The sequence below is a fragment of the Schistocerca serialis genome, chromosome 3, assembly GCF_023864345.2.
Source record: "Schistocerca serialis cubense isolate TAMUIC-IGC-003099 chromosome 3, iqSchSeri2.2, whole genome shotgun sequence".
In the NCBI taxonomy this organism is placed as follows: Eukaryota; Metazoa; Arthropoda; class Insecta; order Orthoptera; family Acrididae; genus Schistocerca; species Schistocerca serialis.
In genome coordinates, this window is record NC_064640.1 from 539,479,167 (window position 1) to 539,494,727 (window position 15,561).

The 15,561-nt window shown below is 37.4% G+C and overlaps 1 protein-coding gene across 1 annotated transcript in view; it reads left to right on the forward strand.

Annotated features, from left to right (window-relative positions):
* Positions 1 to 15,561, forward strand: part of LOC126470414 (autophagy protein 5) — a 120,631-nt gene that overhangs the window by 24,483 nt on the left and 80,587 nt on the right. Inside the window, exon 2 of the mRNA XM_050098268.1 lies at positions 7,068 to 7,153. Within this exon, the coding sequence (XP_049954225.1) occupies positions 7,068 to 7,153 (86 nt within the window). The remainder of the gene's footprint in view (positions 1 to 7,067; positions 7,154 to 15,561) is intronic.

A 15,561-nucleotide genomic window follows, 5' to 3' on the forward strand; every position in this document is an offset into this window, starting at 1 on the left:
GGCGGTGAGTGTTTGGGTGTCTCCCACTGTAGGCAGTGTTCAGAGATTCCCGATTCACCTCCCTGACCGGAATCCTCTTTTCTTTCCCTTTTACTCTGTTTTTACCCCTTCTTTTTAAGGCTTGGTTAGTTTTTCTATTCCCATCCGTACTTTCTGCATTATAGCAGTTGTACCTTTTAAGACACAGGTGGTCTTGCCTATGCTGCTTCAGCATAGTGTTGGGTCCGTTCTCTTGCCATCTTCCTTCATTTGTTTTTACTAATGACAACGTGACTGCCCTTTTACGTTTCCCCTTTTTCTGTTTTATTTTTCTGACTATACTGAGATGTCCCGTTAGCAGAATGGAGTCTATTTGAAACAAGGGACTGATGACCTTGCTGTTTGGTCCCTTTAACCTCAAACAACCAACCAACCAACCAACCAAACTGTATACAGGTTTTTCATCAAATCCTTGTAATCGTCTTGGATTGATGTTGCTGAAGCCAACATTAATTTGACATTTTGATGAATTGCACAAACAGATACTGAATGTGATCCACAAGTACCAACTGTAGTACACCATTTTGGCCTAAGCTCAAACAACTTTGAGAAGCTCAATTGATTTCCATATTACTTGCAATAAGCAATGAACATTTCTTTCAGATTAAAGAGAAGCAGACATTTCTGCTTGTGAATCTTTCCCTATTTATTCTTACTGCAACACAATCCTTTTTGCCCGGGCATAAATGAGAAAAATCTTCAAAAAAATTTAGGAAATTTTGTTTTACTTCATCATTGAGCTTTTTCTCTTTTTGGTTTGCAAGATTTTGCCAAAATCCCATCTTCCATCTTTAGTTTCCTAGTCTTCTTCACCATTTTAGTTGAAACAGCAAATTCTTTAGCCATATTTTCAATAGTTTAGCTATTTAGGGCCAGGGCCAAAATTTGAACTTTACAGTAATTGCTTGAAATCTGAAACTTAATTAAGTTATTCAATTAAGAGGTCCATATCTTTACATTTTTGGCACTCTTCCATTTGTATTTGGCTCACACCAGCTGCCATGGCAATTATCTTAGTAATGCTGTTTTGGGCTTTCAGAACTTTGTGCTTTTGTATCCCATTGAATCCCTTTTGCTGATCCATTGATGCTTTAATGGTGACTCTTCAAGTTATGATAATGAAGTATTAGCACTAAAGTTAGCATCATCATCATCATCTTTGTCTTCAGTGGATGGTGATTCTTATTTATCCTGGTGGGGTGATTCCTTTTGGCTCACTTCGTATCTACATTTGGTACAAATTTTCTGACCAGGTTTAAAAACTTCATTAGTAACTTCAACCTGTCAGACATTGCAATGGGTACTGGTATTAAAGCCTTCTTGGTTATGTGTTTTCTTCTACCAAATGAGTTGCAGCTAGTCCTCTGCAGTAATTGAAATTTTGTCAGCAACAGGGCATTATGGTATGAACAAATTTGAGCATCTTCAATAAAATCAACTCAGACCTACATTGTAGATGCTCCTTGTCCATTGGTGACATTTCATTGACTGGTTGTAGTTTACTTTTTAACATAATAGAATGGTGATTACTTATGACAATCAGCTCCATCTGATCCACTAAAGTAGCAGGTTGTAAGGGTCTCTTGGTTCATTTTATACAATAGTTTATTAACCTATAACAAGCAATTTTGAAAGCTCATGATTATTGTGGTTTGAAGCACAATGTAGGATGCTGTTACACACGGTAAAATCTCGCAGTTTTTGTAAATTACTTGTGACTGATTCAGTCTTGTTTGTGTATAAAATATACAAATTAGGCTATCAAAACATATTGTTTTAGTATTTACCTTCAGCTACAACAATGATTACTGATTATTCAAACACTCAGAACTCAAACACTAAGATTGTACAATGTCAACACCAAAGATAACACTGCACAGAAGACTGCCACTGGGAAAACTGCCAATAATGAAAGCAACAGGTGATTCGGCACTGTATCACTGCTGTGAGGATAGAGCCTTGAAAAACTATTGCTGCTTTATAATGCCTGTGGAAACTGAGTCACTATGCAGATATGCGCCACCATGCATTGTAGAGTTAAAACGTTCTGACGTAACATAGCTTTCCATTACCATCTTCTAGATTTTATAGTCTTAAGAGCATTTTCTGAGGTTTTATTATATTTGTATTCTATACAATAAATAATGTAAACACTTCTTATTAGCACAGTTACATTCCCTAAACCACAGGCATATCTTATACTGTTAAGACACTACAATCATGCATATTTTGATTTACAAGTTCAAATTTTATTAACTTTTGTATCCATTGATAATCCATTTTCTTTACTTTTGATAGGCATTTTTATTCATCAAGATGCAAGATCCAGAAATTAAGCAATATACCTCTGAAAGCTTAAAGCGTGCTCTTTCCAGCTGTGGCTAGAAAAAGAGGATTGAGCATGACACAGTTAAGATATTGTCCCCCCAAAAATACCCTAAAATTTGTTCATAGAAAATTTTGGCCAGCTGTGCAGATGCATATCTTTTCATCTAGGCATCCAATGTTAATTAAATTTGATCCATTTATAGGCATCGAAGGTAGGAATAGCCCCCCCCCCCCCTTAAGTTTTGGTGTGATTGGTTCATATGAAAAATAGTACTGGTTGGTCAAACCTCGGCTCTCAGAATAGTGCGATGAATTGTTTAGCCACTTTAGAGAGCTGTATCTATATTTAGGTGTGGCTAAATCCTTAATTTTTTCCATGGTGTGTTTCAGCATAAAAAATTGTCTACGTATATTAAAGCAAATGACCAAATGTTTGCTAGAATTTTTAAAAAAGCCTAGCAGACTTGACACATTTGCACTTTGTACATGATGTGAAGGCGAGTAGCCTCTTTTTAAAAGCCCCTAAAAATTCACCCACTGAAGATACTGAACTGGAATTTGATATACAACCATCAAAGGCAATATAGAACGTTCATATAAAATTTTATTAGATTTGGAGAGGGTCAAGTGGGGACACTTTTTAATATTGGTCCCTTTGATGTGAAATGTCCCATAATTGACATTATAGGTTTGATGGAGTTGAAATTTTCTCTTGAAATGAACATTTACAATGAGTTCTTTCCTTAAAATATTTCCTTTTATGTCCTGCTGATCTGCTGTCAGTTTGTGACAGGCAGTTACCAGTGACCTTCTGCATTTATTTTTAAGAGGCATGCGGATCTAGTGGTTTTCACTTTCCATATAGTAACTGAATACTTTTTCAAAAAATTTACACTTTGTTACAGCAAGATTGTTTTTTTCGTTGACTGGTAAGATGGAAGTAAAAAATGCCATTAGGTCCTATTTCCGGTGAAGTGATATGCCATGACACTCCTCATCATGGCTAGGGGTGTGAATCCCCAAAGGCGACCAGTATAAGCATGGACTGAAAAAAGGCCAGTGTAAACTATCTCCTCCTTCATGACACTGTGAGGAAGTTATGGCAGTATCTTGTTCTGTTGTTGAGAAACTGGAAGTTGGATGAATCTCACTGACGATCAGTGGCAGGAGAATGCTGAAGGCAAATACAAACTGCCACATTAAAGGTCCTTAAGGATATCTCAAACTCTGTGGCCAGAATGGAAAGGGAGAAGGGAATAAATCACACCACTGATAATTGGAATCGGAGCCCATGACTCAGCAGGGAAGACACTACTGCAAGGCTACACAAGTTATCAGGCACTAAAATCCTCACAATACTAAATGTAATAAAAAAAATTGAAAATCACGACATTCAATGTGAAACTCTGTTCAGAAGTTGTAAAAGTGAAGAATTGGAAGAAATCATGAAACATACTGAACTAGATGTGCTTAGGTGTATTGGAAACTGGGTGGTAATATGTGGTCTCTAGTGGTGGAGCAAATGTTCTCAGGGGTAAATGGAAGAACAAATGTGATTAATACCTACCATATTGATGATTGACTACTGATGGTAAAGCCAAAGGCTTCTTCTATGGATAACAAGTTTACTTCCCAATGGCAGAACAATTTCTATGAGTAACAAAGAAAAATGATGTTATAATAATGGGAGACTTTTAATTCCTTTGTGGGCAGCCACAACAATCCAAAAAGGGTTGGCAAATTTGGTTTGGAAAACATGAATAGCAGAGGTGAAAGACTATTAGAATTCTGTTAGTACTATGAAATGGTCCAAACAAACACGTGGCTCAGAATTTGAAATAGAAAAAGCACCTAGCAAGCACTAGGATATAATGCTAGACACAAAATAAACTCTATTCTAGTCGAACAAAGATAAGAAACCAAATAAAATCCAATCATTGTCACCATGCTTTTGACTTAGATAGTGATCACGTAATAGTTACAGTAAAGTGCAGTATTATGTTTAAAAAACCATCAAAGTACAAATGAGACTAAGTCAAGTAAGTAATTGCGAAGTATTAAGACACCACTGAGAAATTTCAAGTGGAGACAGACTAGATAAATTAGGAAATTCTAAGCTGTGAGGAAATAAGGCAATAGCGTCACAGGAGTGCAGAATATACTAAGTAATGAAAAGCAGAAGACAAGGAAACCGTGGGTGATACAAGAAATACTGAATTACAGAAAAGAATGAAAAAGCTTAAAAAATTAATGAAACAGAAAAATTAAAAACTAAATAACTCTATTCATCATACAAAAAGATAAATGGGTGAGACAAATAAGTAAGAAGATAAAAGACTTAATGAAAGTTGTAGCAAAATAGTTAAGGGTGGAAAAAGGTTGCATGCTATTTGAAGTAACAGATAGGTGGAAAAATGCATCAGAATATCAGATATTAAATAATCTCAATGGATGAAGTGGAAATGAAGTCACAGGCTCACCAGTTACTGGATCATAACAATGTTTTAAACAACTTGAAAAATGTCAAAGTGCCTGCAACAGGTAATATCCATGCTGGGTTGTTAAAGAATGCTGGAGATAGGTGAAATGCCAGTGACTGTTCAAGTTACAGGACCATGGCATAAGTAAGCCATACTAAAGAATTCTACCAAGTATTGTTAAAGAGAGCTTAAAAGCTAATAGTAACCAACATTCAAGAGAAGACCAATTTGAATTTAAGAGAAGAGCCGTGGAAGCTCTAGTGGTACTACAGATGATTTTAAAAACAATAATTGAGATAAAAAGGAAAATGTGTGCTATGTTTGTTGAGTTAGATAAGCTTTTTGATAGGATGGACAGAAAACTGAATAATACTGAAATAGACCAAAGAGATGAAAGATTGATTCAATATATACAAAAAGTGGACTAGAGAAATAGGTATCAGTTGCTTTAAGAAAGTGTCGTCAATAAGAAGATTTGTGAGGCAAGGCTATCCTTCGTCTCCATCTTTATTAATTTAATTTATTTATAGAAAGTGAAATACATACAATGAAAAGGGGCATCAATGGGATAAAAATGAGATTTAAGCACATAACAATGCATTTGATTTGCTGTTGATGTACCTAGTAGTAACAGTGGTTCCTGAAAATCATGAGCTGTATATTAAATATTCTTCTGGTACCTTAAACACCCACAAATTGAAAATAAATAGAAAACTTCTAAAATGATGCTATATAAACCAAACAGGGAAGGAAATAAACGACTAATGCAAGTAAATGAATTTTGCTGTTTCGAAAGTACAGTAACAGATGACAATAGTAGTACAGTGGATTAAAAGCGATAGAATGTGGAAGTGGAGAAGAGCCACAAAAACATACTTGACTGAAAGAAAATCCAGTGAACAAATATTAAAAGAAATTAAAGGGAGAATGAGAATCATTAACATGATGAACTGCAGCAACTGCAACTGAATAGTGAGAGATGGAGGACAACTGCATCAACAAGGCATTGCTTTTAGTGTCCTTTGATACTTGAATAAGTCATCTGTTGTTATATTTAGTGCTGGTTCGCTACTCTTCTTCACCTGAACAGGGCTCCGAAGGTCCAACAGTACCGACTGATCACTGTGTCATCCTCAGCCAGTAGCTGTCATTGGGTTCAGATATGGAAGGGCATGTGGTCAGCACACTGCTCTCCTGGCTGCTGTCAGTTTTTGTGACCAGAGCTGCTATTTTACAGGCAAGCAGCTCTAGCTCCTCAATTGGCCTCACAAGGGCTGAGCCCATACTGCTTGACAACAGCGCTCAACAGATCTGGGAGGTCACCCATTGAAGTGCCAGCCATGCCCAAGAGTGCTCACCTTTGGTGATCTGACCACAACCAGTGTTACCACTGTGGCAAGGCTGTTGGCTGATTTTGAAATATTGGGCTACTTTGTGTGGTATACCAAACGCATCCTAGTTTCTGTGTCATTTAATCAGATATACAGTGTGATAAAATCAGCATAGACTGTATCCACCTAAAGAGAAATTAAAAATCTGGATACTGGACATTGGATTCTCTGTAAGTGGTCCACAATATTCTGTTACTGGGAATGGAAATGAGGGACTTGCCTTAAAATAAACCAGGATAAGCACTATCAGTGATTGTTTAAAAATTTTACCTGTTTTATTGGTGTTCTGTGAATTAATGATTTGTCTGTGACTAAGTAGCTTTGGCTCACGTGGTCTCATGGGAAGTGAGTAAAAAAGTCCATAATTTAATTAAATAATTGTGTGGAAAGGAAGTGGGAAGTGAAATTTTGTTGTGCATTATTGTACCCACAGGCCGTATGAAGAATTTCAAAGTAATTTACATTATGTCAATCTACATTTTCTATTAGTTAAAGGTCATTACTTCTGATTTCCCAATTTATAAATAAAATAAGTGCATACTTACCAATTCATAACAGCTGATGTAACTAAAGCAGGGATCCCAAAAATCAAAAGAATACATGATGCACTGTTGTTTTCTAAACTGCCATAACGAGATATATGCTGTAGAAAGAGGGATGAGACCTTACCACTTGCCGTCTTTTCATTCATTTTTACACCATATGTTTGTGTCAGCCATGCTTCACGTTCAAGTGGTGGTCATCAATAAGTTGATCTCTCTTGTGTCTTCATTTTTGACCTCTGTATATTGAAATTGACATTACATCTTGTTTACATTTACTGTTACAGATACGTAAACATTTCATTCGTCATATACACCCAGATAAACAGAATGCAGAAATGTGGCTGGACTACAGTGGTCAAGCTCTTAAATGGTATGAACTATTTGGTTGTTTTCTGCATATAGCTGTGATTAGTTTTTAAGATTTGGTATGTAGTTATTTCTTTCATGTAAGTAAAACATTGTAAATCAATCAAATTTCAATGTGGATCTATTACTTCAGACACTATTGAGTAATGGTTCCACTGCTATGCAATGCCATTTAATGAATTTGCATGCATGATCTCTTGGGTATGGTGGGGTGGATTTCTACGCAAAGCTGAATATTTATGTCCTCATTTACTTGAAAAATAAATATATTTTGAAGTTTTTACCTCTAGAAAGACAAAATTTCCCATTCGTTTTTAGTGATCAGTTCATTGACTTTCTCTTTATTTTGCGGTAAAACATAACTGAGTATAGTCAGTAGGTTAGCCAAACTTTTTCTCTAAAAACATATAGCTGAACCCCTTAGAGATTACTCAAATCTTCTGAGAGTACATGCATGGGAAGCATAGGGCTCCAGCCATTGTAATACTTTTTCCTTTCCTGTGTTGCAGTCTTACTCCTAATTGTATATTTTCTCAGGCTTGGTCTGTAGAACAGATTCCCTGTTGACAATCTGACTTGTTTTTAGGATGTAGAAAATGGTGTTTTTACTTTATTTATTTTACAACACTTCTCTTAGTTGGCTACATGTGGATTTTACCTCCAGTTTCTCAAAAATTTTGTAACAGCAGTGGGAGGAAGGTCATCTGATACACAACTTTATAGCCAGCCCAATGGGAGGGTTTTCCAGGTACCTGTGTGGTAGTAGACTCCCAACTATGCTGAGAATACACTATTGATGCCTGATCAGTTACCTCTCTGCATGTGCCAAGGAGCAGGTACCTGTCCATCTGGGGTGCTCAAAGACTGTTGCCAGTAGCTCTAAGGCCTGGTGGTCATTGCTCTGGCTCGGTAATGTCCATGGGGAGAGCCTTCAACTGAAATAGGCAGCATCGCAGATATCACACAGAGTGAAAAGAACAAAGTTATCAGCTGTTGACTGTGAGGCTCGAGAAGCCTCTTCAGATAGACCTGAGTTCTTTAGTGCAGATCATTGCAATCCTAAGAACTTTCACTCTTTGCCATGCCATGAGGGGAAAGAAAAACCGAGGAAACTGCAGTACTTGCTCCTGTCAGTTCCTGATTTGTGCTCAGATTGATGGAGAGCCTTTTCTGTCTACTATGACAATGTTCTTTGATGAGAATATTGAAAATGTATTTGGAGAACTCTATTTTCTCAGTCAATTATGAATAGGCACTGTCTTTAATTAAAGCATCAAATCTTGTCCAGTCCTGAGCATTCCTCTCTTAAAAACAATCTCCTTTTTACTGTAAATCCCATACGAACATAGACATAACACAGTGTTTCATTTTTCACTAAGACTCAATGCTACAGATGGAAACTTGGAGAAGCGAGGGGCGCACTTCATACACTGAGGCTCGCCAAACAACAAGGCCGATACCAAAGCATTAATCATCACTTTTGAAGGGTATTTGCTTCCTGAAAAAGGCAGAATCATGTGGTCTACCATTGTATGTGAAGTTGTATTGTCGGTGTGTGAAGAATGTCAGATGTATTTGCAATAATTGGCGCCACTGGAACTGCTGTCATCTTTTCTATGGGCTTCCTCCACCCTCCACAGGCACCCTGTTGGACCAAAGACCTTGCAACAGCTATTCATGACTGTCTCAAGTCGACATCCTTCGCATACTGCTCTCATAACTTTTAAGTGGCTCCCTATCTGACTAAACACAGTAAGAAGGAATGCAAGAGGTACTTAAGTCTTCTTCTGGGAAATGTTTACCTCTGTATCCCAAGTGTGTGCCAATCCCCTTACTCTGCTGGGCTGCCAAAGATTAACAACTGTTTCATCAGTAATATTTCTACTGATGTATTGGTTCGTACTGAGCACTTCCTCAGCATTGTCTTTTTACCCAGCTATCTTAAAAATGCATAAAAGTATAAAAGACAAGACATCCTTCTATTCTTTACCACCCCCGCCTCCTCTCCCAGTAACCCTGAATTTATATAATGAACTTTTCATTGAGTAGGGTTTGCTTCAGTCTCTTGACTCATCACCCAATATGGCACCAGGCCCTGATTGATTCATGATCTGATGATCCAACATCTGAATGCAACTCACAGAATCAATCTACTCAGCAGGATCTTCAACATTATTTCACAATGGAGATGTAGTTTCATCATTTCAACCGTTAAATCAGTGTCTGTCAACAACTGCTGACTGATTAGTCTCACCAACGTGCTCTACAAACCTCTTGAAAGGATGGTAGCCAAAAATTATACTGGAGTCTTTCGTCAACATACTGGGATTCTTTCTGGAAGGGGCAATCCACAACCAACCATATGTTTACTCTGACAGGCATTTTCTAATGCTAAAGTGTCATTGTAGTACTTTTTTTATGTATTTAAGACATACAACACTGACTGCTGCAACACATTTTAGTTACCCTCCGTGAGTGGGGCTTTAGATGCACTCCACTGATTTTTATTGGTCAGTTTTTATTCCTCTGATAATTTCAGGTTAGAGTTGATATTTTGCTCAGCTACCCACAGGTCCAAGTGTGTCGCATCCCTTGAGGCTCTGTGCTGAGTGTTGCACTCTTCCATGTGACCATCAATGGGCTAATTAACTCTGTCAAACTAGTGGTTACTCCTGTGCTGTATGTTGACAACTTTTACATTTGGTATAACTCCTAATTTGTAGTCTCAGCTCAACCCCAGCTCCAGGGAGGCCTCTCAAGGACTTCTACTTGGACACACTACCATGGCTTCCAATTTTCTCCCATGAAAATGCAGGCCATGCATTTCTGTTGTCATACAATAGTTCAGAACTCTGGGTACTCAGCAATAGGACAATGCAATGCAGTCCCAATTTTTAGGACTAGATGCATGCGACAACTTAATCTCATATTCTTCCTCTTCCACACATTTTGGGGTGTGGAACACAATACTTCACTTCATATTTACTACACTATGGTCTTGTCTCAGCTGAACTATAGTTGCCAGATTTATGGATCAGCGGCATCATTGTATCGTCCCTCTTCAGTTTCAACAGTACCAACTCTTTCTCACTTAGGCAATCATCATCCGACAATTTCAAAATTGTGCAACTTATCAAATTTGTGATGGGTTTCTGAGTTGGAATACACCTTGAGACCCTCTGCCGTAATCTGGTACTACCCTTAGTGTGCTCCCCATTTATTCTTGTGAACCTTTTGTTAGTTAGTACCCGGACCACAGATTAGGAGTTATCTATTATTTCAAGAACCTAAAGTTTGGCACCCCATGACGTTTTGGTGTCTTTTCCTGTCTGTTCTTCATGAGTAGGAGAGTGCTACCATCATGTACACCTATAAAACCATAGATAGTATGAGTTTGCTTTTACGTTTTCTGCTAGTTAGGATCAACATTCATTGCAAGGAACACAGTATTTTTATTTTTATTTATTTATTTTTTTTTTTTTTTTGGAGCTGATAGCCAGTAACAGAGCCCTACCCATTATTGACCAGACCTCTCGTGACCGTGTTTTAACGTGTAGTGACACAGTGAACAGTCTCTAGGCTATTCATCGATGTTATTCTTGTCACCCTGTGATGGCTGCTATTTATAACCTTTTTTCTGACCTTAGTCGTACTCCCTGCTCATTTGTCTTTCTCTTGGTCCTAACTCATAAGTACCTGTGGGAACAAACGGGCTGACTGTCTAGTGAAGCAGTTACTATCCTAAAATTTGCTTCGACGATCCTGTGCACAGATTTGCGTGTGCAGGTAAGATATTGACGCACTCGGAGATGGAACATGATGGGCTTGTGTTCCTTCTAGTAAACTCTGCACTATCAAGGAAACCACAGCATTATGGCATTCCTTCTTCCATTCTTCCCAGAAGGAATCCACTGCCCTGAATTGTCTCTGCATCGGTCATTCCATATTAACCCATAGTTTTATCTTATATAATCAGCCACCGTACGTTGTGGTTGACACATCCTGCATCTGCTGTTGGCAGATGGTGTATGGACAGTTGAATTTGTCTTTTGTTTCCTCAGAGTCACTGATTTTTCTCAGACCTAATGTTTTAAACTGCTTTTGGTATGGTTAGGTTAGGGGTGTCTCTTGTTGCATAGTAGGTCCGAGGACCTATCAGCCATATCTCCTCCATCAGCCACCTTGTTCATCCCTTTTTTTACTCTGTTTTTAGTTCTTTTAGATGTGGTTAGCCCTTTTCTCTGCTCCACCATATTTTATGTATTTCTAAGAGGGCTCCTTCATACAGCACTCAGATGAAGCATTCCTTATCTTTGATACTGGTCAATCATGACAGGACAGTTGAACAGATTTTATGCTTGCTCTGGAGAGAGTTCTATTCCCATCTTTTTACACTTTGTATCAGATGGGGTGGGATGTTTGTGGGAGGCGCACTGCCCTTAACGTCCTGAGTTGTGAGGAACATTGGACAGCACACACCTGCCAGACTAGTGGAGAAGGTGTCTCTTGCCTCAGCTGAGCTGTGGGGGTTCCTGGTCTGTTTTATGGCTTGCAAGGCGACCTGACCTATATTATTTTATCTCAGAAGCAATTATTTCCCATCTCTGGCATCTATATTGCTTTTAATGCCTTGATTTTACTACTCTTACATACTATCATAATTCAGTCAGATTTCTGGCTGATGGAGCTTACTCCAAATGGACTGTCCAGTGAATGAAGGACTGATGATGGGACTGTTTAGTCCCATAACCCTTCAACCAACCAACCATACTGCTTAACATCACATTTCATGATTCATTTTGTGTTGTATTGTTCAGTACATACAAAATTTTTATACAGTTCGTCAGCTGCAACACACTTTTTCCCAGTGTTTGTTCTGTCACACAGTATCTGGTGTTTTTCTGGATTTGGTAATTTTATTTTAATGTTGTGGCTGGATGCCCTTCATGTTGCCACTGTTATTGCTTAATTTAAGTGTTGGAAGCTGTGTTAGCCGTCTGTCTCTGAATAGTGTGAACTTTTTTCCTGTGCGTTTAGAGTAGCCAGTATTTTAAATCGGTGGTCATTAGTCGACTATGTGGATTGGTTCTGAATTTGGCTGACCTTCGTGTTGTGCAAACCAGTATGCTTCATGTTTAATTATATGAGCAGACGAGTTTATCAGCTGCAAATAATTAGAATTTTTTTTTTTTTTTTTTTTTTTTTTTTTTTTTTTTTTTTTTTTTTTTTAACTGTACTTTCTGTGGAACGAAAACATGTCAAAAATGGATCTACTAATTTTTTAGTGATTTTTGTGACAGGTTTAGACATATGTTTTCATGTCATAGTAAGTATAGTTGCAGATAAAATAACTGTTTACACTCATTATTTGACTGCTCAAGACAGACAGTAACACTAACAACAAAAGTACTGTTAAGGCTTTTGTTGAACTAATTTTATAAAGCTGCTGACTGTTATCTCAACCTTACATTTAGATACAATGTGAGTTATGTTTTACTATTAAATGAAGAGAAACTCACTGGTGATGTTGTAACAGCACTGGAACATTTAGTTTTAACATCTCATCATAATGAGGCCATTAGAGGCAAATAGTTTACAATAATAAATTTGGTTTTATTTGTGGGCACCAATATGGCACTGCTTTGATTTCATTGCCTTTATCTTTCTAATTTTCTGCAGCTGCTACATCATCTACATCTACATTTATACTCCGCAAGCCACCCAACGGTGTGTGGCGGAGGGCACTTTACGTGCCACTGTCATTACCTCCCTTTCCTGTTCCAGTCGCGTATGGTTCGCGGGAAGAACGACTGTCTGAAAGCCTCCGTGCGCACTCTAATCTCTCTAATTTTACATACCCTATGTTAAGCATAAAACATTAAGAATCTGTGGAAACATTTTGCCTGCTTTAAATCAAATTCAGGGATATATTATAATGTTTTTATAGGACTTCACTCATAGCTTTCAGTTTTCTTTAATGTGAAAGCCAATCAGTAAATGGAATCCTTTTCATGTTTATCTCATGTTTCAATTTGGACGTACTTCAGCTTCCTATTCAACTTCGTGATAATGTTGCCTAATTGCACCATACAACCATGCACAACAAGTAATGCCATCTGGATCACTTGACTTTTTTTTTTTTTTTTTTTATTTTAAAAAAAAATTTTTTATTATACAGTTTCCATGAAATATAATAAAAACTCGGTTCAAGTGCACTTAAGGTTCCCACAGCTCTTCCGTTGCATGCTACTGTTAGCGGTTCATCATCATTGGCCATAGTCAATTGGGTGATAGTATATGGTAGCCATTGAGGAGAACCACACAGTCTTATAGTCTTGGTTGTCCTGTCCCCCCCCCTCCCCCCCCCCCCCCCCCCCCGCCCCTCTGAATACGTCACTGTTTCCTAGGTTTTGGTTAGGTTGGTATCTAATAGCAAAGCTTAAATTACTACAAATGAAACAAAATACTAGCTAACTTCATTTACGAATCCTAGGAAATTACGAACATGCAGTGTGATTGGCTGTCCACTTCAGACTCTCAATTCTTCCTGTTCACTTCCTATCATTCATTGTGCAAAGTGCACTTATATCGAACATGATTAACCTCTCAGTCCCAGTGATAAAATAAAGAAAGAAAAATGTTTTCATCATTTGTCTTATTGTTGTTACAGAGTTACATTCTAAAATACATTTTTTAAATTTTCATTTTTTGTATTTTCTAAAATACTTAAGGTACACATGTGTACTTCAGGTCTCAATCAGTAGAAGAAAAAAATTTTGTAACACATTTTAAGATTTTGGTTCATTTAATTTTAAAAAGCAGTTATTTTTAAGTACACACAGATATAAATTACACTTCTTGCAAATCGTCTTGTTCATAGTGACATTTAGATGCATTCTTTGTCTCTACATATTGGGGAAGATGTGCAACCTGGTCATATCGACATAGGTTTCTTGGCTGGGGGACAATGATTCTTCTCTTGGGTGTATTGATCAGCTTCATAACTGTCAGTGCTCTTCCACCCATTCTCATATTTCTCTGGAGAACTGAGAGAAATTTTTCACATGAGAGGACTTTTATTAGCTCATTGCCCAAATTCAGTCTAAAATTTAATACAGACAAATAGTTAAATTTTGGTACTCCTTCTTTTGCACAAGACTTTTTGTACAAAATCAAATGATTAACAATAGTGAAATCATAAAAATGAATAAACAGTATAACTGGTCACATTTTTGTCCTGGTGTTTGCACTTAAAACACAGGAGGAATAAGACTTACCTTTTCATTTAAGGGCACACACCTTTTTGTCTTGCCTTACATATTTGTCCTAATCCCCTGTATTCAAATCACCATCAACTCTTTCAATTCTGAAACCACCTCAGAAATTCTGTTTTTCATGACAGTTTCTGTTTGAGACCTATTGTTATCTAACAGAAGCTCAGTTGACTTAATGCCTGTAAAAAAATCTGTCACTGTGTATTACACGCTGTCCATATTTTTTTTTTTTTTTTTTAGTTTTTTTTTTTTTTGGAACTGTCACAGTTGAAAGTGTAAATAAACCTGCTCATAAATCTATTTCTTTTAATTATATTCAGGCAATGTTCCTCTCTGAATATAAATAGTGAAGTCAAGAACTAGACCACATGTGGAACCCGAAATAAAGTTCTTTAACCGAAGTGGATTAGGCTTGTGTGGAACATGCGTTCTCATGCCACATGTCCCAGAGAAAGGGACCACCTGAGCATCATAAATTAAGAAATGTTTAGATTGTGGCTACGTGATTCACTTCTTCTTCAAAGAATTAATTATAGGCCTTACTACCCAGAGTTGTTAGTCCTGTTATGGTCATCTACATTACTTACAAAATTTAAATTGTTTCGCATGCCTATCCTGTGTCATAATATTAGTGATAAGAGGCATATCAGGTGACGTACTCTGGTACATCCTGGCTTGTGACAACATGAGTGTGCCCATAAGGATCCCAAGGCCAATAAAGGAAAGATTTTCATTAATGTTTGTGCTCAGATTTGCGGAATTATTTTGCACATGATAGATATTTGTTTGTTCTGCAACAATGTTCCAAAAATCGAAGGAAATTGATGGAGATCCGAAATGTGAGATAATTTGGGTGAAGGTCATGGTTAAAGCAGGCTCAAACATGGTAATTGGATGTCTCTGTAGGCCCCCTGGCTCAGCAGCTGTTGTGGCAGAACACCTGAAGGAAAATTTGGAAAATATTTCGAGTAGATTTCCCAACCATGTTATAGTTTTGGGTGGAGAATTTAATTTACCAGATATAGACTGGGAGACTCAAACATTTATTATGGGTGGCAGGGACAAAGAATCCAGTGAAATTTTTTTAAGTGCATTATCTGAAAACTACCTTGAGCAGTTAAACAGAGAACCGACTCGT